Source organism: Chionomys nivalis, chromosome 17, assembly GCF_950005125.1.
Source record: "Chionomys nivalis chromosome 17, mChiNiv1.1, whole genome shotgun sequence".
Lineage (NCBI taxonomy): Eukaryota > Metazoa > Chordata > Mammalia > Rodentia > Cricetidae > Chionomys > Chionomys nivalis.
In genome coordinates this window covers 31,708,682-31,731,955 of record NC_080102.1, presented here as the reverse complement: position 1 = coordinate 31,731,955, position 23,274 = coordinate 31,708,682, and the positions used below count along the sequence as shown (strand labels likewise).

At 52.8% G+C, this 23,274-nt stretch overlaps 1 protein-coding gene across 1 annotated transcript; it reads left to right on the top strand.

The window, feature by feature from the left end:
• The first annotated feature begins 3,573 nt into the window (after positions 1-3,573).
• Positions 3,574-13,377, top strand: Gpr20 (G protein-coupled receptor 20). The gene is made up of 2 exons (XM_057792423.1): positions 3,574-3,599; positions 11,866-13,377. The coding sequence occupies exon 2, from the start codon at positions 11,890-11,892 to the stop codon at positions 12,955-12,957; it is 1,068 nt and encodes a 355-aa protein (XP_057648406.1). The 5' UTR covers positions 3,574-3,599; positions 11,866-11,889; the 3' UTR covers positions 12,958-13,377.
• Positions 13,378-23,274: the final 9,897 nt, after the last annotated feature.

Below are 23,274 nucleotides of genomic sequence, written 5' to 3'. Positions count from 1 at the left end.
TAACTGTGGGGAGACTAAATAGAGTTAGTGCTGCTGACAGAGCCAAACTCCTAAGAGATATCCAGAGAGGTAAATGGCTCTGGGAACCCTCAGGATACAACAGGCCTTATTGGGGGACAACCCATAGCTCCCCCTGTAAGCAAGGCTTTGTGTCCCGGTGAAAGATGACGGAGCAGCTCCTCTCCTCCAGGGCTTGTTCCCCTCCTCCGTAAAATGTGACCAATGGGGATGGACAGCGAAGAGCATGCATTGTCCTTTCAGAGGACCCAAGTTTAGTCCTCAGCATCCATAACAGACAACTCGCAACCTCACAATACTCCAGCTCCAGGGTATCCAACACCTTCTCCTGGCCTCTGAGAACACCTGCACCTGTGTGCACATACCTCCCCCACAGACAGACACATACACACATACAATTTAAAAATAAAATAATTCCTTAAAACCCGAGAGACAGTCAAATCCCAGACAATTCTAGAAACACTGGAGCTCTGTGCACCTCAGAGTCTGGTGTAGAGCCTAGAAAGACAGCAAGACGTACACAGGGCCCATTGTAGGCCTTTGTCAAATCCATCATGGTCCTCAGCAAGCTGTGGCCATAACCCAAAGTGAGAGAGTCACTCTGAGGACCCTCAGCTCTGGCAGGTCAGATGCTGGGCAAGGGCGTTAATCCAGCTGCGTTACTACTTTATCCACTGCAGTTTGGATTCAGGATTCTGGACGCGGAGTCTGACCTGCATCCCCTACCAGGCTTACCTTGTCTGACTGCTCATCAACTGGGAGGGGAGGGGTGGCCCCTCCCAGTCACTTGGCTCTGAGTCAGTCAATCCCAGGGATTTGTTACCAGCCTTCCAGAAAGTGTCCATCCTGGCCAACAGCATCCCTTTCCCCTTTCCCACCACGCCCCCCCTAGTACCCCTCAAGGGTGATGCCAGGGCAATGCACAGCCTCCCCGCTCTGAACGTATAGCAAGGCAGCGAGGCCCAGAGAGCAGCTCCAGCTGTACCATGGACCCACTGTGCCGTCCCACACAGACTCAGCTGTCCTGGTCCCACGGGAGCATCGGAAGTCAGACAGGTCGGAAACAGAAAGCAGATCCAGGCCCTGCGGGAGATCTGGCCAACTCCTGACCCTGGTCGAGTTCGGCCAAGGGAACTGAAGCCCAGCCAACTCAGAGTGGTACATGGGCCCCAGAACCAGTCTGCTGGAAGAGAGAGAAGCCCACACTTTGCCCAGGTACCAGGGCCTGGAGCTGTTCCTGAAGCTTCTATGAAGAAAGCTCACTGGGCTTTGGCTCCGTGTGCGACTGGCAGTTAGACGGAACAGACAGACTCCAGGCCTGGCTCTCCTCTTTCTAACTATGCACCCTGGACAGGCGACTTTACTTCTGTTATTTGTCCTCCCTGAGAATGGAACCCAGCAGGCCTTCAGAAGGCTTGAAGCTTGAGGCCCAGCAGCTGGCCCATGCCGGACTGACACCACTGTGGGTGCCTCGTTCTGCATTTCTTTGTTGTTTTGTGAGACAGAGTTTCTCTGCATATCCCTGGCTGTCTTAAAACTTGCTCTTGTAGACTGGGCTGGTCTTGAACTCACAGATGTCTGTCTGTCTGCCTCTGCCTCCTAAGTACTGGGGTTAAAGGTGTATGCCGCCTCCGCCTAGCTTCATTCTATATTTCTTGCTGAACGATGGACCCTTGGATTAAGTTTTCAGATGGGAAGTCACACCCCAGCAGTGGCTCAGTTGAGTAGAGTCTCCCAACTGCCCCTGTTGGTGTCAGGGTACCTCGATACAAGCAAAAGGAGAGAGTGTGTTGCTGTCTCTCAGATTACCTTGCTCAGGACCGGATCACTCTGAGTCCCCTGAAGCCTCCTCAGCCCTTTTGAGGCCCACTCAGCCCTTCAGGGTCAAGGATAGCTAAGTCTCTCCTTCCCTCCCTGTAAAGGTTGTGTTTTCCCCCAGAGACCCACAACACCCTTCAATTCCACACTTCGGAGAACCGTCTCCTCGCTCCAGCCTCTCGCTGCCGTTACCCGTGCTCCTGGCCTGTCACCTATGACCCATGCACCTATGTCCCCCCTCAAACAAGGTTCAGGAAGCAAGGCAGCAGCTGCCCTGGCCTCTGCAGCCTCAGCACCACCCTTTCCCTCAGATCTGTACAACCTGCCAAGTGATAGGACAGGCTCCGCCCAGGAGCTTCCCGGAGGTGGAAGGGCACCAGGGAGGTGAGGACAGCACACCCCTTCTTGTGCTGTCCCATTGTGGAGATACTGCAGGGAAAGGAACAATGGAGCCAGGCTGTACCTGGGCATCCAAGGTATAGAAAGTCCCAGCCACTGGCCAGGACACCCAAGTGTAGAAGAACAGGTGGACACTGACCTCTAGGGAACGAGCATGGTTTTCTGGGAGCACCCCTGGCCAGCTGGTGAAATGTGAGCTCCTCCAGCCTCAGGCCCTGTTCTTGCCTGTCAATCAGGCCCTGCCCACAGAAGTGACATTGAGTCCCTACCCCTCAGCCTTGCAGCCTAACAGAAGCCTGAAGGCCTGCCTCCACAACCAGAAGTTAGTGCTGACCTAAGGGAGGCCGTCTGGAAAGCCATGGGCTCCTACACTTCTCTGGGTCTCAGTTTGCCCATATGGGATAGATACAATGAAATCCTGAGACTATAAAGGTGAGTGCGGACTGAGGCTGGAACCTTTCATTTCCCAGAGGAGCCACCACCGTGGCTCTAAGGGCTGCTGTGACTCGGTGTGAAAGTGTCAGCTCCCTCCCAGTCCCATCACACTCTCCCGGTCTCTGCTCTACAGACCCTGACTGTCCAACTGCCCCTTCCTGGAATGGTTTCCCCTCCCTCTGCCTGTCCAGGCAGCCCTGCCCTCATTCCTCTTCTGGGCTTGCTGAATCTGCCACTAGGCACCTGCTTCTTCCTGTAGTCTTTATCACACCCAGTGTCAGCTCTGGGGGCCTTGGACCTCCTGTGCACAGCCCTCCTGAGTCTGCAGTGTAGAAAGACTGCTAAGTGGGTACTCAGGGAAGCATGGTAGTGTGATTGAAATGGATGACAGACACAAGGAACAGAGGACTAGCGAGAACTCCCTAGCAGAGCAAACAGGCCTCCACAGTCTTAGTCCCAGCCACGTTCAGCCCTTGCCGTGCCCAGAGACCATCCTCTGCCAGCAGTCTGTGGCTACACCTGCCTGGATGCCCTGAGCCCCAGCCTGTCGGGGCGGGACCCACCTTGCAAATCTCTCCTTTCTCAGAGACGGGCCTAGTTGTTCTAAGACAACGCACAGCCTTGGGCCATAAGCCAACCCTGCCCCCCTTCATTCTTCCTGGTCTGAACAGCTGCGGCTCAACCACCCCTCCGTCTAGGGGAGGTGTGGTATTTCTGACCCCCTAGGCTCCTTCTGGCCCCAGCTCCTCTAGACAGCCAGCAGGGGTGGGGAAGGAGACCGCTCCGCCCCCACCCCACCCACCCCTCTGCTTGTGTCCAAAAGCAGCTGGCTGGCCTGACGTCAGGCCCTGGGAAGGCACTGTCCGTTGGTCACAGACCTGGAGCTACAGAGCCCAGGCTCCGCGCAGAGGAAGGCACAGCAAGAGACGGTGAGTTCCCCAGGCAGGTGGCACAGCTCGGGGTACCCTTATTACCCAGGCAGGTGACTTAGGGGGAAGAGAGGGGAAGGGAAGAGAAGCAGTCCCAGGAAGCAAGCCCACTTCACAGCCCTCGGCCACAGAGGCAATCACCTAGATGGAAAGATTGAGCCCCAGAGGGGAAGGGAGTGGAAAGGGCACCCTCCCTGCCACATCAGTGACCCTTGCCCATCTCACCCACTCTGGGTTTCATTCATGAAATTGATCACCCATTTGGTCAGCACTGGCTTCCCATCTGCTGCTGAGTCCAGAGCCAAAGTTTGGTTTCCTCTCCTGTCAAGGCAGAGCGTGGTCCCTCAGACGAGGTTAGGAAATGAAGAGTGACCGATAAGGACTTGATGAGCTCCGGGTCCCCAGCCACTAGTACCAGGAGGGGACAAGGCTTGCTGCAGCACCCAGGGGACGACTTCTGTCCTGGATCGAGGTCTTTGCTCTAGCCCAGCTCCTTCCTCTGCCCTTTTAGGAGTGGGGAAACTGAGGCCCCTTGCTGGATTTGTCTGCTCAGCCCCACAACACAGCCTCAAAGCTGATGCTTCCCAGCTGGGCTTACCCTGCTGTAGCTGCCCTGTGAGAAGGCAGGAGAGCAGGGTCCCGAGGGGGCTGGCTGGCTGGGAACTGGCTGGTGGCCAGAGTGCCTGGCGGGACAGAGACGGAGCAGCTGGGTAGCCTCAGGCAGGACTGAGACAGAGGCAGTGGCAGGAATGCATAGCCTGCAGGGGTACCTGCCACTGCCCACCTTAATCTGCCCTCCACAGCAGGCCACCAGGGACTTCCGTCCCCGCCAGGGGCTGCCTGGCTGCGTCAGTGCGCAGGTCACCCTGCAAGCACTGTTAGAGTGAAGGAAACCATGTTTTCTCCTGGGAGCCCCCAGCGGACTTCTTCTATCCTACACAAGCTGGTGTGATCTGGGGTGTCTATCCCTAGAAGGCCAGGGGGGAAACAGAGGCTCAGAGAGGCCAGGGAGGGTCTCTCTAAATCCTTACTCTAAATCCCAGGCTGCCCTCTTTATATAGCTTAGGTTGATCTCAAAGTCGCAACAATCCTCCTGCCTCAGTTTCCAACGCAACGTTAGAAGTATGCACATCAGACCCATTTCCGGCGGGTTTCTGTTCGGAGGATGGAAAGAGGTGTGTTGATTTGTTTTGTTTGACAGGTCTTGGTTTGGTTGACTAGTTGGTTGGTTGATTGATTTTAGTTTTTAAGATAGAGTCTCACGTAGCTCATGTGAACTCAAAGGCTCACTGTGCTGCTCAGACTGACCTCAAACTCACAGTGATACCCCTGCTTCCGCCTCTCAAATTCTGGGATTGCAGGTATGTGCTCCCACACCCAACTGCTAGGGGTCTTTCAGAAGCACTCATTTGCATTCTCCACAGCTGTTCTGACACAGGTCACCTAGGCCACACCCTTACTAGTTCCAGTTCAGCCAGATACCACACAAATAAAAAACAGGGAGGCAGGTGAACATAACCATGTTGGACCATGGGACTACTGCAAAGAGAACAAGCAAAATTGGGTGCTCCAGCAGCACCCCCTGAGGAGGAAGGTGAAGCAAGTCCAAAAAAGTCTGGGTAAGACTCCTTCCATAGATCTAGTCAAAAGCAAGGCCACCATGTACCTAGATTGCTTTGGCTTCTCACAAAGTATTGAGCCACACGAGGGGTTCCTACCTCAGGACTTGGAATGTGTTTGCCCAGCCTCCTCCTCCACTATTCCCTTAGATGGGTCTCCTGGCCCTGATTTCACTCCAGCTATGAGCTGTATGAGGAGGGACCACCTCAGCTTACATCCCTTAAGCCCCAGTGCCGGAGTTCAGCGGGATCCAATGCCTGCAAAGTTCCCAGCTGTACCTGCAGCCTGCAGGGTACAATAGGTGGCTGAGCCAGTCCTCCTCTACTTAGCTGGAGGGGGACTGGCACAGGACAGGCACAGGCCTGGGCTGCTGTGCACCCAGCTCGAACAGAGCATATATCCGAGGACTGAAGAGTGCAAAATTTAAACCTCGAACTTCTACCCCTGCTGCTGAACCCTGAAATAAACCTCTCCAAGCCCTAGTCTCTTAACAAAAACTGGGCACAGCACCTATTTGGGGTTCCCTTGAGAGGTGGTAGTGAGATCCTTGGAAGTATCTCATAGGGGCCAAAGAATTATGGGACTATATTTCTCTCTCCCCAAGGAGGGGTGTCTATGGTACCAGGGATTTAAGGGGGCTCAGTAGAGTTGTGCGGGGTAGTAACTGTGAGTCCCAAGGTCACCAGGTACCTTAGGCACAGGGAAGAGAATATGTAAAGACTCTACCAGGCAACCCAGGGGCAAAGAACAGCATGCCTCAGGTAGAGAACAGCAGGCACAGAGACCGTGCATGCCAAGCTAAAGGTCTATACTCCAAAGAAGTAAGCAGCTGCCCCCCTGGCACTTCCCAGCAGCCCTAGAAAGGCTGAATTGACAAAGTAGGGTATCAGAGACTGGTGAAGCTGTAGTTGTCCAGGCTAGAGGTGAGCAAGGAACTAGGATGGCAGGAACACGTGTTTAGAAACATCAGGACCCCCAAGTGTTGTCAGTGATCCCCCCAAACATGTGGCATTCCCATTAAGGTCAAGGACTCAGCTAAATGCTTCCAGATAATGACTTTGTGGAAGTAGCTAGATACAACCCGGGTCCTATTCCCAACAGTGCTCAGTCTGCTCCCAGGAAAGCTGGATTAGAGGGTCTGAATGTCCAAATAGTGTTTCAGGGAGCTGCCAGGTGACCCAGGACAAGTCTGGTCCTTATGCAGGACTGAATGGGGAGGAACCAAAGGGCAGCTCAGGACAACCGAACACAACTGATGCTGGATCTAAAGAGGATGCTACCAGGCCCAACAGAGTAGTTCACACATGTAATCTCAGCACTTGAATAGCTAAGGCAGGAGGATTGCTGTGAGTTCAAGGCTAGCCTGTACTTACATGGTAGGTTCCAGTTCAACCTGGACTAGAGTGTGACTGTCTCAAAAACCATGATTTAAAAATAAGCAGGCAGGTGCTTCTTCAGCCCTGGCTCTCTTGTCCTTAGAAGGCCATGTGTGTCTTTATTAGGGGTTCAGGCTGAGCCCTCACAGATTTAAACATATACCTGTGATCTTGGAGCCCCAAGAACCACCCAGTTGCTGAAACTAGCCCTCCTGCTCCCTGCGTGGCTCTCAGTCCTACCCAACACAGCTCAGATCTTCAGGGTCACAGTTTCCATGCTGTGTGACCCTGGGCAGATGGCTTGTCTCTCCTATAAAAGCTGCTGCTGCCTTGTGGCTGTGGAGTACCCATACTCATTCCCAGCTGATGCCAAGAGCACCTCAATGCCTGCCCCTCCCAAGCCTGGCACAGAAAGTCAGGTGGAGCAGGATCCAGAGTCACCCTTGAGCTTCCTGGTCCCCAGTGGAACCAGGCAGGGCAGCCAGCTTGCAGAGGAGCAGCTGTTGGGCCACATGCAAACATCAGGGTGGGTTTGGGCAGAGCCTAAGTAAAAGCCAAGATAAGCTACTCACCACTCACAGGTTGAGGAGAGAAATAGTCAGTCTCTGGTGCCCAATATGGAATCCTAGGCTAGAGCATTCCGTGGCTATGTGCTCAGAAACTGTAAAGGAAAGAGGTGGCCACCCCTATCAGTGTTCTGGGCATAGTATATCAACACGGCCTTGAGGGAGGGAACGGAGTCAAGTGACTTGAGGAGAGGTTCACTCTGTCCCTGGAAGCTTCCTAAAAGTGCTGAGAAATCCTGGGAAGGCTGACGTGGCCACTCAGGATCCTTCAGCATGCTCACAGTAACTGTGCGGTTCTCTTGTGCACGCGGTGGTCATTTTCCCCTGAGCCACACAACACCTCCAGGCCCCCTCGCTGGACCTCCTTCATTTATCTAGGTCCCCAGAGTCTTGACTCTACAAGGTGGAGTGACTCACGAGAGCTTGGTGGAGGCAGAGCACGTTTAAAGTACACAGTTCCATGGAGTGTGGTGATGGGATGGGATGGGGACAAACCCAGAAATCTGGGTGGCAGCAAGGGGCTTCCTGGCAGAGGTGGCAGCCTTGCTCAGCTGGTGGATAGGGAGGGTACAACTGTGGGCAGAACCAATAACAAGGCCCCAGCTCTACCCTTAGTGCAACCCTGAGGGGTCTGCAAAAGTGAGCAGTGGACAAGGCAATGAGTGTCAAAGCAAGAAGCTAACCTTACTTATCCTGCAGGCTTTAGCAGGATGGTGGGTCTCTGCTGGCCACTTACAGCCCATAGTCCCTAAAGGCTCAGACTGCTGGGAAGGTACAGGATGCAGCATTTTAGGGGTAGCTAAGTCACTAAGGGAGGAACAAAAGGCCAAGTCAAGGCAGGCATCACTCCTGTAGGAGAGAGTGTTTCCCTCTAGCAGGCAAGAGCTCTGGCATCAGAGCGACACCCAAGCTCTTTCTAAGATCCAGCCTCAGGTCCCTGGGGGAAAGGGACTGCATAGCCCCTCTGAGGTTTGTCTGCATGTGACCTGGGGGGCCTGGTCCACCACAACCTGCCCCCGGCAAAGCCTCAACTGGTCTTTAATATGGGAGTTCTGACCCTGGTCACCTGGAGGGAAGAAGAGAAGTTGACAGAGCCAAGCAGCCTCCACCACATGAGCTTAATCATTGGTGAGGCCCAGAGAAGGCTCTTCTGCCCCAAAGCAGCAAAGGCCACCATGGAGGTAAAGAAGCATAGTGACCCCAATAGAAGCCTTCTCCTTCCTTGGGGAAGATGTGACTGTTAGACTCAGAGAAGTCTCTGTGACCTGCTGGCTTGCAGCTTCCCTCTTCCTCAAAGGCCAGGTCTGTCTGTGTGTCCCCTTCCAGACTTCCCCAGGACACATACCCACCAAAGGCCTCTCCATCGGGATTAGCATGTGAGGGGGTGGTCCTGTGAGTGAGCACTTCACTGTGCGGAGAAGCTGGAACTAGGGGAGTACCTAAGGGAGTATCAGGGGTGGACGTCATAATGGGTACAGAAGCAGCTGTAGGTGGGAGATGCATGCCAATATGAGGCCCCAGCTGTGGACAGAACAGAACTCCACGAATAAACAATACCAGGTCTTAGAGAGGGACACAATCAATGTGTAACTGGGATCAGGGACCAGTACGTAACTCTGTCCTGGACCAGGGTTTGAATAACCTGGATCAAGATTCAGAATAAGACAGGATCAAGACTTGGGTTCCTTGAGTGGAGAATGAGGACATGGTGGGGATCAGGGTTCCTTCTGTGGCTCTGACTGCAACAGAGATGTGTGTCTAGTGGGGAGGCACCATACATGCAGGATCAGGGTTCAAGATGTAACTAGGGCAGGGTGTGACAGAGATTGCACTTAGGGGCTTGGGAATTGATGGATGCCAAGTCCAAAAGCGACTTGGGACAAATGGATACATTTGGTGTCTATTAGTATACTATAGTGCATGCTGGCTCCCACGCTGTCTTAGCATCACAAGTACCTGTTACAGGGTCCAGGCTAGCATCCTGTCTCTTCTCAACTCTTCTTACCCAACACCTACCCTAAACTTCCACAGCTCATGGGCTTCCCTCTCCTATCTTCTCATTCCCTTATAACCCTGCAATTTCAACTACTTCTTTTGTCTTCCTCTCTTGCCTCCCCCCCCCCCCCGTCTCCTTTGCCCATGCTCTCTTTGTCTTCATCTCTCACTCACCCGCTCTCTCCTTCCATGGTCCAATCCAGTCTGCGGGATATGTACTGTTTACTACTTTCTCTGTCTGCTCTGCACTTTTCCAGATGCCTCTGGCTGTAATCTCCCTCATATCTACAATAAGAACCTTGCCCTCAACCATACCACGCAGCGGTCTTACCCTCAGTTTATACATCTGGTGCCGAAACCCTTCATTTACACAGTATATAATTAGGATCAGGGCTCATTGTATCTCTGGGATCGAGTCCCAGCATGTAATCAGGATGCAGGCTCAGAGAGGGATCAGAGCTCTTAAAACAAAACAAACAAACAAAAACCAGTGTCTCTTTATGTAGCTCTGGCTGTCATGGCGCTCTGTAGACCAGGTCAGCCTTCATCTCATAGTGATCCTCCTGCCTTTAGCCCCTGTGTGCTGGAATAAAGGTGTGAACCACCACACCCATTAGAGCTCACTGTTTGACTAAGGTTGGGCTTGGGGTGTTACAATGAACGGAGGCTTCTTATGTTACGGAGATCAGGGCTCAATGTCCGAGAAGAGTCAGGACCCAGTGCTGGAGCAGGTTCCAGTCTCAGAGTGTGACAGGAACTAAGGCTCAGTGACTTACTGAGACCATGAGTCAGTGAGCAAGTAAATTCTGTGATCTGAAGATCAAGGCGCAGCATTATCCAAAGTGAGGGCTAGTGTTCTTAGAGGGGAGCATCAGGTGTGTGCCTCCATCCGCGCTCACTCTTCTAGACTCTGGAACATTCTGAACACAGCTCCTGACTCTCTCAAGGCTCAGGATACCTCAAAGTCCCACTGCGCTATTGTGTCCCCAGTACCTCAAGAGCATTTCTTGTCACCACAGATGGCCCTGGGGAATTTCTGGGGACGCAGGACCCTGACGGCTGGCGTCACCCTGGGACTGATTCCCAGAGGAAGCACTGTAATGTTTATTACAAGTCTTTGATTGTGTCATTCATCCAAGGCCAGAGCAGACAGAGCCTGGGGAGAATCCACGTAGAAGAATCTGTCTTGTTAGCTCTGGGGTCTTTTCTTCTAACACATTCTTACCCATGTCCTTGATCCTAAGGCACAACCCATAGTCCCCAGGTGCCAGGTCCTGGCCTCATACTCCCTTGTGTCCATTGAATATCTTTCCTGCTTCTTCCCTGCCTGGTGACAGGAAGGCCATACAGTTTACTCAACAAACACTTCTGCCTAAAGGGCCCAAGATAAGGACCCTGTGTCTTGGGCAGCACAGAGGCTCCTCCTAGAAACCTCTATGTAGTAGACGTCCAGGGTACGGGTCTCTGGGACAGAAGGTACGCTGGATGACCTCAGCAGAGACTGAACTCTCTGAGCACACAGCTAGAGGAGGTGACCAGCCCTGCCAGAACCCCACCCTTCAAAGTTAAGGCTGCATCAACTCTGCTAGGATAGACATTGGATCCCCAACTCCCATCTACTGGGAGGTGAGACTCTGTGGCTAATTCTAGGTTGGGGTGGCCAGAGGGAACCTGCTGCCTGAGGCTATATGTCCAGGTCCTGAAAGTGGACAGTGTCTGAGCTGTTTACAGCAGTCAGCTAACAAGGGAGACGCAGAGAGCCAGCCTATGGGTGGGAAGGGTTTTCTTGTGCCCTGCAGGGGGGTGGAGCAGTGGGCATCAGCAATGCTTCATGTGCCGCCCTCCTCCCTGTCTCTTCCCAGAGGCTCCTTTCTCCTGAAAAACCCCAAAAATGTCCATATTTGGAGGGTCAGCCTGCTGAGGCAGGGGGAGCGGTGCTGGGATCCTGTTAACCCTTCCTCTTTAAATAAAGGGATAAATCAGAGTGGAGTTAAACACTATGGCAGAAACATAAACAGGGGTAGCTCCAGTCCAGTCCCCTGCCCGCCCCACGCCACCCTGCATGGAGTTCAGTGTTTATTTGACTCACAGCGGAGGCCCGGCAGCTAGGCAGCTTCTGCTAGGACCTGCCTCCTGGCTCTAGCTCTCAGCATCCATATAGCCTACTGAGCACCCATTCTCCAGGGAGGGTCCAGAGTGGTGATCTGGAACTGGCCGGAGAAGAGGTAAGAATAGACCAAGGCCCAGGGGCTGGGGCCTTGACCATCCATGGGTGTGGGGCAGGGGCAGGGCAAGCAGCTTCTAGTCCCCCACATGGGCCAGCTAGTCTTTGTCCCAGCAGAACTGGTTCATCATCCACCAGCTATGTCTGCAATGCTCCCAGAGGCAATGGGATTCCAGTGGCATAGAGTAGCATAGAAAATGCAGTAGCTAAAGGACTTGCCTAAGGAGACACAGTTAGGACATGTTAAAAGCTGACCTGAACTCACACAGCAACCCTGTGTGTTCTTTGCTCTGGAGTCTCATGGCATCTGAGGACAGTCCTCCATGCAAATGTTGGTCTATCCATCCAGGATGGTCTCAGGAACCTCAACATCCTGTTTCATGCACTGTGGACAGGGTCTGGGTGGAACGGAGAGAGCTGGGTCAAACAAAAGCATGGTTTGGGGAATGCTAGATACCTGGGATGACTAATCTGCTTGCTTCCAGGCTGGGGGCCCACTGACCACTGCCATGCCCTCTGCATCCCCCACGAGGCCCTGGGATGCTGTGCCCCCCAATACCACTGCAGCAGCATGGACCAATGGAAGTGTGCCCCTTTTCCACCTGTTCGCCCAGCTGGATGAGGAGCTGCACCAAGAATTCCCCAACCTGTGGCTGGCGCTAATGGTCGTGCATGGCACCATCTTCCTGGCGGGGTTGGTGCTTAACGGACTAGCATTATATGTCTTCTGCTGCCGCACACGGACCAAGACACCTTCAGTGATCTATACCATCAACCTGGTGGTAACTGACCTGCTGGTGGGCCTGTCCCTGCCCACACGCTTTGCTGTCTTCTACAGTGCCCGTGGCTGCCTACGCTGCGCTTTCCCTCATGTCCTGGGCTACTTCCTCAACATGCATTGCTCCATCCTCTTCCTCACCTGCATCTGTGTGGACCGCTACCTGGCCATTGTACAACCTGAGGGTTCCCGTCGCTGGCGCCAGCCGGCCTGTGCCAAGGCTGTGTGCATTTTCGTGTGGCTGGCAGCCGGCATCGTGACCCTGTCTGTACTGGGCGTGAAGACTGGTGGACGATCGTGTTGCCGTGTCTTTGCTCTGACTGTTCTGGAGTTCCTGCTGCCGCTGCTGGTCATCAGCATGTTCACAGGCCGCATCATGTGTGCGCTATCGCGACCCAGCCTGCTACGCCAGGGCCGCCAACGCCGCATGCGGGCCATGCAACTGCTGCTCACAGTGCTCGTCATCTTCCTGGTCTGCTTCACACCCTTCCACGCCCGCCAGGTGGCCGTGGCAATATGGCCCAATGTACCACGCCACACGAGCCTCGTGGCTTACCATGTGACTGTGACCCTCAGCAGCCTCAACAGCTGCATGGACCCCATTGTCTACTGCTTCATCACCAGTGGCTTCCAGGCCACTGTCCGAGGCCTCTTCCACCAGCATGGAGAAGAATTCAAGCCCAGCAGTATGGGTGCGGTCAGCATGCACAAGAGCACCAAGGCTTCGGGCCCCCATCAAATCCTCAGCACCGGCTCTCACACCCTCACCCAACCTCTGACCAATGGGCCTGAGCCTTAGGCAGCAAGTGCTCTGTCTAGGGACAAAGGTCAAGGCTCTGAGAGGTTACCAGTCAGTCACAACCTGGACCTGGCCAACAAGTTGACTTCCTATTGATCCATTGGATATGGCTGCCCAGTGTGTTGTATTGACAAACTGAGTCTACCGTGCTGTGATTGATTAGCAATGTCTGCCAAGGACTCCAGCTAGGGTGTAACGGTGTGAGTGTCGGATGCTTACCTTTCGTGTGGCTGTTCAGTGGTGTCCAGTGAACACTCAGAAAGGTAGCCAGGAGCTGCTCCTCACCTTCCTTATTTCGTCTCCTGAAGAAGCTCCTTCAGAGAAAGCATAAAGATTAATGTTCTGAGGACACCACCAGAAGAGCCTCCATCACAGGCAGATGGAGAAACAAGAACAAGACCGTTATCTACAGGAAGTGGAGAAAACCCTCGAGTGTCCCTGGGCTTCTGAACCATACCACAGGCCAGCAGAGCAATACAAAGTGCCCACTGCCCGCTATGTGCCAGGACTTAGGTATCCAGCTGACACTCGGACCACTGCAACCCCAAAAGAAGAAGCTAGTTTTAGTTTCAGCCTTTTCTGTCTTTCATGCAAAGAGGGGAAGTGACACAGACACTACCATTGGACAATGGTAGAGTCAAAGCTAAGGCCAGTCTCACAGCCTCCACCATCCCAGCTCCTGCTTCCATGGCTACCTTCCAGACTCCTGAAGACCCTGCCCGGGATTGGTCCTGAGTCCATTGCTTGCTCCCCCAGACTCTGCAAGGCCCCAGCCCCGTCCGGTGGATGAAGATGCTAAGAATAAAGATGCAAAGCAACTCAAACTCAGGGCCACCAAGCCAAGGCCTCTGTGTATCCTAGGCTTACCCTTCTGAGGGCCAGAGCTCCCTTGGAGATGATCCTCTGACCACCGTCTCCAAGCTGATCTCCAAGGGGGTCTCTTACTTGCCTCTCTCAAGTTCTAGGCTCCTGGTGTTTGGAGGCAGGGTCTGTGGTGAAGGAGCATGCCCTTCATCACAATCTGTGTAGCAGGTGAGGTGGTATCTGGGCCCAGATTGTGCACCGGTCTAGTGAGAAGTCTCCTATGTCCCAGCAACCTGGGACTTGAGTGGCTGGAAACGGGAGGCAATTGGAGCATGGTTGGGGTACATAGAGTTTCTGGCTGACTCCAGACAGGGTACCTATACCCAAGCTCAGGAGGACTGTGCGAGAATAAGAAAGCCAGTCAGGGACTCACTTTCCAGCCAGGAGACTGGGCTTGGGATATAACTAAATTGCTAGCTCAGCACGCATGGTGCGCTGGACTCTACCCCAAACACAATACCACAAAAAATGGACAAGGTTTGAAGTGAAGGCATTATGGCGGTCATGGGGAGAGGAGAGCATTTGGATAATCAGAGGCCAGTCTTGTTCCCACTAATCCCAAATAGGTTTCCAGAACATCATGAGACCACTGGGGTGGGGTGACACTGGAATTCATTTTCTGGCCAAGATGAGATGACCTAAAGTCCAGACATCAAAGACATAACAAGAAAGACAGCGGGGCATGACCCTGCTTGGGGCTACTTCCTGTCTGTATACCTGAGAAGCAGGGGGCAAAATCATGGCACTCTTTTTTTTCTTCTAAGACAGGGTTTCTCTATGTACCCCTAGCTGTTCTGGAACTCGCTCTGTAGACCGGGCTGGCCTCGAACTCAGAGACCTGCCTGCCCCTGCCTCTTGAGTGCTGGGATTAAAGGCATGCTTCACTGTTTTACTCTCCTAACCACCATGTCCCTGATCCTCCCTAGAGTCATCTGTTGTGCCTCCTACTGAGCCCCCCCCCCAACACTAGATCATACAGGACCAGAGACTCCAGACTCCATCCCAAGGGATCTTTCAGGTTCCTCTAGGCTACATCCCTCCCTCTTCCCCCCCGCCACATCCCCAAGTCTATGTCTCAATAACCTGACTCCCTTCTGTGCTGACAGCCAGAGGCAGGGACTGCTAGCAGGGGAAAGCGGGGCTGAGACAGGGTCCATATAAAAAAGAGTCCAAGCGAGCCGGGCAGTGGTGGCGCACGCCTTTAATCCCAGCACTCGGGAGGCAGAGACAGGCGGATCTCTGTGAGTTCGAGACCAGCCTGGTCTATAAGAGCTAGTTCCAGGACAGGCTCCAAAAACCACAGAGAAATCCTGTCTCGAAAAACAAAAACAAACAAAAAAAAGAGTCCAAGCTCACGGTGGACAGGAAGCTACACCAGCCCCTTGAGCGTCACATGAACAACCCCCCCAACCTTTTCTAGCACAGGCCCCGGTCTCTCGCCCCAACTCCACTGACCCATACCACACCGACTGTCTGTTACCTTTGCCCTTTTTCATCCCTGTCAAAAACTCCCCAATCCTGGTTCCCTGTCGTTGTCATTCCAATTCACACTGCGGAGTGAATGAGTAGGCTTGGGGGTAAAGAGGAGGCAATTATTCTGGGACAGTCCTTTCTAGAAGAAAGGGGTCTCAGAAGTGGACGAAGAGCCATGCCCAAGTCTAAAATAACACCATCAACCTGGAATCCTCAGGGCCTTGGAAGCTTCTCGGGCTATAAGAGCCTTTAGTGAAGGCCTTTGAGGGCCGCACCAGGAGCTTGCCACTGTTCAAGCCAAGACTGGCCGCCTTCTGAAGAGTCAAGAGCCAGGCTCGGGGCCATCCTCCCGCCTCTGAGAACTCTGACAACCTCTCTTACGGAGCTATGGAGCTTCAGTTTCCTTACACCTCGCTCACTTCCCCTCTCCTTGGAGCTAGAAAGTGGATTCTCAGGGCATCTTGACTACCTGGGGTCTGGGGGCAGGGCCAGGAAACTGACAGGTCTCCCTGGTCCTGGGAGTCCAGACCATCGCCCCATTTCAGAGATATAGCAGCTAAGGATTTGTCCAGGAGGGCTCTGCTCAGGCCCATGGTGCCCAGGCTATGAAGTTTCCATGTCCAGTCTATCCTCCCCCTCCCTGGATTTTCAAAACTCCCAAATGACGTAAACTGTGTATTTATATCCGATGTAAACAGCATCCTTCACTAGAAGTCGATGCTCTGAATTAACACTGTTTATTTTCCTTGTGCCCAGCTCGGCTCCCAGCTGGCAGTTGGGGGCTGGTGGGGGCACCCAGCCTAAAGGGACCTGTGTTGCTCCTCCCTCTCCACTCACTGTCCCGTGGAACCCCTAAGGAGGAAATGAAGAGGGAGGTGAGCAGCTAGATGCCCAAGCATCTCACCAAATCCTCAAGGGGTGACCTGGAGGCAGGGGAGCTTTGGCCCATCTGAGGCCCTACTAAGTGCCTAGAAGCCATTCATTCTCTGGCCTGAGAGGTGAGGGTACCCACCTTACTTCATTGATAGGGGCAGTGTCTGTGGGGGTTAACTTGAGAAAGTTCTCATTGGTACCCAGCTTTTGTCTCTCAAACGGTCTGTCTGGCCTTGGCCCAGGAAGGCTCAGAGGAGGCAGGGATGCTGGGAGGGATGGCTGGCCGTACAAGACTCATCATTCTTCCTGTCTGGCACCGTTGAACAGCCGGAGGCGTCTAGAGGTAAATATTAGGGACTGTTTAGATTAACCTCCATTAATAGCAGGAAATGTCACCTTGGGTGCCTGCCCTGGCTTCCTGCAGGCCTGAGGCGGGGCTATCTGGTTCAAGCTGATGGCCAGCAGAGAAATGTTCGAATGAATTCCAGACCTTCCACACTTTCTCCTGAGCTCAAGACCACCTTCTGGTGTGGGAGGGCTCTGTCTGCCACAGCTCCCTGAACCTCACTCTCACCTCCTAGGGGATCCCTCAGGCAAAGGTGCAAATCCAAGGGAAGGAGACACCACCTGGCTGATTGGAGTACCCACCTCACACCCTTTGGTCTCAGAGGAGAAAAGTAAAGCTAGAAAAACAAGGCGACAGTGTCACCCAAAGACAGGGCGGGAACTCCCCACACAGACCTCATCCCAGCCTAGACGCACATACACGGGAACCACAGAAAATACGAACTTGGCTGAGGAGGCATAGGACAACCACCTGAATGCCAGCACGGGTCACATGGCCTCAGAATAGACCGGATATGGGGGTGGGGCAGAACAGGTAGAACCCCCCCCCCCGGACACACACGCATGCATGCACACACGTGAACACATTCTTTCAGGCACATTTTCCCCACTCCTGTGTCCGCAGGACCTCACGACCCCAGGAAGATCCCTAGACTCTTCAGCCCACAGCACTCTACTGCCTGTGACCCTCCTCTGCCTCTGCCCCTAGTTCGGGACGGTTCTATTCACAATATTACCAATCCTATCCCAGCACCTACCCACCTGTGCCACCACCTCCCTCCTCTGCCTTGCTCCCTGAGACCCTTTGTGCCGAGACCCACTCCTTCCCAGCTACTGAAGAGATTTCTCAGCATCCTCCAGACTCTACCCTCCCCGTTCTCTACCCAGCAACTTTACATGTGTCTGTCATTAACCTCCGCTACCACCCTAAGACCTTCTGGTTCTCCAGACAAGTCCATTGTCCCATACTGTGACGTTTTCCTGTACTGTGGGACTGGCAGCTGGGACCAGGCTCAGATTAGCCAGTGACAACCGTGAGTGAGTGGGTTCAGAGGAGGGCTTCGTGGCAAAGAAGGGATCTCTGCCTCCCCCTCGGTTTCCTCATCCGCACTCAGAACTCAACTTCACTGGCTCCCAGTCACAGCGTGCTAGGGAGCCTCCAGATCACCAAGCCTGATTTCTCCCTGCCCACCATCTGGTATCAGACAGGTGTTCCATCCTCATGCCAATTATTCCTGTTCTCTTAGGCCTCCATTTCTTCTTCTGATCTTTAGTGGACTCACTCTATCTTAAGGCGGGGGTGCAAGAAGAAGTGAGTGTACCAAAGGCAGGAGGATTACCTCAAGTTCGAGGCCACTGTAGGCTACATAATGAGACCCTGTCTCAGAAGACAAAAAAGTGAGTGTCTACATATATGTGTGTAGTACATGTGTGTACATGTATGTAGATACATGCTTCTGGACGTTTGAATGTAAGTGTGTGTGTGTGTGTGTGTGTGTGTGTGTGTGTGTGCATGAAGCTGGCCATATATGTGAAAGTATATTGTGAGCCTGTGTTTATGTACCCATGGATGTGAGTCTAGATGCAAATACCTATACATGCATGTATTGCAAGTATATATGTATAATGTGTGAGTCTATGCATGCATAAATGTAAGTTTCTGTGTCTGTGTGTGCATATATATGTACGTATGACATGTGAGTCTATGTATGCATGGGTGTTGATCTGTATATATATCTACATGTGCATGTATAAATGTTTATACATGTACATGTGTGAGTCTGAATATACACAAGTATAAATCTACATATATGCATATGCATGTATATTTGCATATGTATAAGTCTGTGTATATGTCCGTGTGTGTGTGTGTATATGATGGTAATATGGCTGTCAACCTGAAAGAATAAGGAGTCACCTGGGTGATACCATTTCCAAAGAGGTCTAATTGAGGAGGGAGACCCGCCCTCAGAGTGGATGGCACTTTCCCACAGGTGGTCTATATATAAAGAGATTTGAGGGGCAGGGGAGGGGTTACATGTCTTTAATCCCAGCACTCAAGAGGCAGAGGCAGACAGATCCCTCTGAGTTCGAGCCAGCCTGGTCTACAAAGAGAATTCCAGGACAGCCAGGGCTATACAGAGAAACCCTGTCTCAACAAACCAAGAGTGGGTTTAAAAGTGTTAGAAAGAACGCCTCCAGGATCTCACTAGATCAATAGGAAGGGTCTCTGTGGACCAGCTCCCACTTCTGGTACCAATTCTTTTTGTTAGTTCTTTGTTAGTCCCTTCCGTTGTTGCCACAACTTAATACCTGATAAGAAACTCAAGGGGGCCGGTTAAGTGGCTCAGTGGGGACAGGCATGGTTTGCACGACAGCCTGATGGGCCTGTTCCAAGGAGAGGACCAAATCCCATGACGTGCATGCATGGGATGCTCACACCTGCACTCTCACTCACACATGTAATAAATGATAAAAAAAAAATTAAAAGAAGCAACTAAAGGGTTAATTTAAGGCTACAGTTGAAGAAGGGTTCAGTCCATCACAGCAGGGAAGACATGGCGGCAGGAACATGAGGTGGCTCGTCACATTGTGGCTGCAGTCATCGTGCCCATGTGTAAGCTCATCATGTGTATATGGCACCCGTGTATGCATGAGTCTGTGTATATGTGTGCATGTGTGTGTCAGGATATTTGAGGAGGTGTGTGTGTACATGTGCACATATGTGTGAGTCTGTATGTTGCTCCTTGGTATTCGGCACTTAATAGTGACTCAGCCAGGCGGTGGTGGCGCACGCCTTTAATCCCAGCACTCGGGAGGCAGAGGCAGGCGGATCTCTGGGAGTTCGAGGCCAGCCTGGTCTACAAGAGCTAGTTCCGGGACAGGCACCAAAGCTACAGAGAAACCCTGTCTCAAAAAAAAAAAACCAAAAAAAAAAAAAAAAATTAGTGACTCATTTGAGTTGTCTGAGAAGACAGGGCTATCTCCAGGAAAGCCCAGCACATTCTTTCCTTCCTTGACTCAGTCACTCAGTCCCTACCTCTGCCTTATCCCTCATATAATTTGAGGTCTCTCTCAACAGAACACACACACACTGCAGTCACAGTGGTATAGTCCTCAGAGACTCATCCCACGCAGAGGTGGTCAGAGACAAAAAAAGCACTTCCAGTCAGGCGGTGGTAACATACACCTTTAATCCCACCACTCAGGAGTCAGAGGAAGGTGGATCCCTGAGTTCGAGGCCAGCCTGGTCTACAAAGTGAGTTCCAGGACAGCCAGGGCTACACAGAGAAACCCTGTCTTGAAAAGAAAAGAAAACAAACAACAAAAAAAAGAGCACTTCCTGGGTATCAGGCTGGGTGCAAGATTGCTGCATTTTCTTCCTGACTTGAAATAGATCTTGAGAAAGGCCAGCTAGCTGTGGCCTTGGTAATGTCATTTACACCAGAGTGTATGGGACCTGAGGCCACCAGGTGGCGCTTGCCGGCTGGGAACAAGGTGTCAGAAGTTCAAACATCCATTTGGAGAAGCCATGGCTTCCCAGCACCTGAGTGACCAGGAGCATCAAGTCAAGGAGACAGAGGTCTTTGCGCTCAGCCAACTGCAGGGGACAAGTTCAGGCTAAGGGCAGGCCCTTCACCAATTTTTTTCTGCAGTTGAGGGAGGCCATCCTCATTGCATGCCTGTCCTCTTGAAGGGCCCCACTGAGAGCAGCACAGTGGTCACACCTCCTTACCACTTCCTCAGCCACACAGTCTGGGCCCTGAGCATCCATGCCATGCCCTCATCTGTGCTCACGCGAACCATCTGGTATCTGGATGTTCATCTCAGAGCTCAGCACAGGTAGAAGGCTATTCCAAATGTGCACCCGAGAGGGCTTCTAGCAGGAGGCAGCCACCAAGATGGCCTTGGTAGAATATCTAAAGGCCACCGTTTGAAGAGCAAAGCAAGAATAGAGACAGGGAGGAAGAAGGGTTGGTTTGGCTTTTGATGAAGGGCTGGGGCTGCCCTGGGGTGTAAAGTGAGGATCGAGCAGGGGAGAGGCTCTCTGACCCAGCGACAATGAGCCTGGCCTCTGCCCCTGGTATGAGTGTCCCTCATCCTAATGCTTGCGCCAGCCTGTTGACTAGCATGGAGATGTCCAGTTCCTGGGAGGAGAGGGGAGCAGAGCTGTCCTACTGTCCGGGAAGCCGTCAGTGGCTGGGCTCTGCAGCTGCGCAGGCCGGCAACCTTGACCTCAGTTTCTTCTGACGCAGTTCACTGGTACACCATGCTCCAGGCTCAGAGGCGTCCCTGCCTGTAAACTGTGTTTAATGTCAGCCAAGAAACCAGTTGCCTATAAGCACTTAAACCCCAGCGCCAGTCAGGAACCAAGGAGATCAGCTGCCTCTGGCCTCCAAGCCTGAAAGGCTAACTCCACAGTTATGCACCCTGTGTCTTACTCTTAGAGCAGGGTTCTACTCTGCCCATCGTAGAACGAGAACACAGAAGAGCCTCCCGCTCCCAGCCACCCTGCCAAGCAAGTAGTGTCCTCCCTATATGAGAATGAGGAGAGAAAGACGAAGGGACAGCAAGTAACTTAGCTTGGAGTAACCTGAGAAGCTGTCGGGGGGCTGGACAGCAAGCAACTCTCTCCCCTCCCTTGGGCCAGGCCTCCAGGCCTCCTGCCTAGACAGTGCCACCCTCCTTCCTGACGCCAAACTGCCACTGCAGGTGATTTGTGTGAGCAAAGAGCACCCCAAGGTCATCCATGGTCACCAAATTAAGTATTTTATTCAGAACTGAAGAGATGGTTCAATGGTTAAAAACACTGGCTGCTCTTGCAGAGGACTTGGGTTCAGTAACCAGCACCCACGTGGTATCTCATATCGTTTGTAACTCCAGTTCCTGGGCATCCATCACCCCTTCTGACCTCCGTGGACACCATGCACACAGGTGGTACACATACATCCATGCATGCAAGCAAACAAATTAATAAATTTAATAAAATAAATGAATTAATAAAAATAAATGTATCTTAGGGGGACAATAATTTTATTCACAAGCCACACATGGTGATGCAGGTCCTGGGCTACATAGAGAGTCTCTCTCTTTCCCTCCCTCCCTCCCTCCCTCCCTCCCTCCCTCCCTCCCTCCCTCCCTCCCTCCCTCCTTCTCTTTCTCTGTCTCTCAAAACAAACATCATTCCATTTGTCTGCTATCTAAGAGCCCACAGAGGTGCCTTCTCAGAGCTGTAGAGCCTAGCTGGCAGCTGAGCCCACTGTGTGTGCAGGAGAAACAGGTCTGAGGATGGGGGTGTACCAACAAACAGTTCCTCATACATCCAACCACAGAGTGCTGGCATCTGCCCTATGCCAGGCAAGAAAAAAGCAGCGGGCAGACTGATGGAAAGATGCCAAGAAGAAAGCAGGAGTTCCGGGCCTCTGCCATCAAGCAGAGAGGATTCAGGCCTTAGGGACCAGCAGGCCCTGTTCCAACAGCCATGACTGTGACACCGCCATAGACTGCTTGGCTGTAGAGGGTCGCATGCAATGACAGAGCACCGCAAGCTGATTGGCTGGCTCCATCAGGGTTCTGGCATGCCAAAGGGCTTCGGGGTATCCGGGACCATCTGGGGCCCAGTCGCAGCAAGAGTTAGTGCCAGGGAAGATGTCTTCCACCCTTTCTTCTACCGCCCACAGCCTGTCACCATTCACAGAGGATGCCCACCACCTACCCCCCTGCCGCGGGCCCTTGGCTGTAGCAATGAAGATAGAGAACGACCCCTCCAAGTTTTGACTCTTCACACATGAGCCAGAAATCTTTTCTTCAGCTCCAGAGACTTCCACACACCTCCCCTGACTGTGGCTTCTGGCCACGCCCACCCGAGTCCCTTGCGTGGGAACCTTTGGGTCTTAGTGTTTTCCAAGTACCTTTAAAGGGTATGAGAAGTGGGGATGGCCTGAGGGAAGGAGTGTGGTTGCTAGTCATTCCCAAGCTAGACAGTCATGCAGGTCGGCTCTGGTTTTAACTGAGCATCAAACCCTTCCTTCTCCTGCTCCCTCCTGGCGACTAAAGATGGATCTACTGGGATCCCTACTGAGACAGGTTCTGCTCCCCACTTCCAGCCTTTGCCTCTCACCAAGTACCCTTGAAGGATCCTGCACATGTGGCAGAATGAGGGTGGTGGGATATGACGATGGCACAGTGAGAGCCGTGGAGGAAGATGTAGAAATGGGGCCCCAGGTCTCACCTAATTCTGCCTCTGGCTTCAAGATGGACTCCCCAAGAAGCCCAGTTGGCTGTAGGACTGGGAAGGAGGCAAGGTCCAGCCCTTGACTGATGTGACCTTTCGGCATGTGGTTTCTGCCTCTCTGAGCCGTGGCTTCCTAATGGCTGAACTGGTCACGATGACCCTCATTCCTCCGGTTACTATGCTAAAAATTCTGGGAGGGAGCAAGGCACAGTGTGTTCTACACAGCCCGCCACTCTGTCATTCCACAGGCACTTGAGAGCACCTGTGATCAGCTTTGGCGTGACCCAGGGTCGGGGTATAGCAACGAACAAGGCAGACTTCCTGTTCTAGAGGAACCCCCAGTCTAATCCAGGGTGGTGAGATACTGAAAGAACCCCAGTATGACTCAGCTGTGGGCCAGAAAAATGAGGAAGGCTGTCCAGAGACGTGACATTCCAGCAGACTTTGCTTTCCTTCCTTCCTTCCTTTCTTCTTTCTTTCTTCCTTTTTTTTTTCTTCATTTTCTTGAGACAGGGTCACATGCTATA

Bases quoted from the DNA above. Each gene is read 5' to 3' on its own strand.
- Gpr20 (XM_057792423.1), top strand. From the start codon at position 11,890: ATGCCCTCTGCATCCCCCACGAGGCCCTGGGATGCTGTGCCCCCCAAT.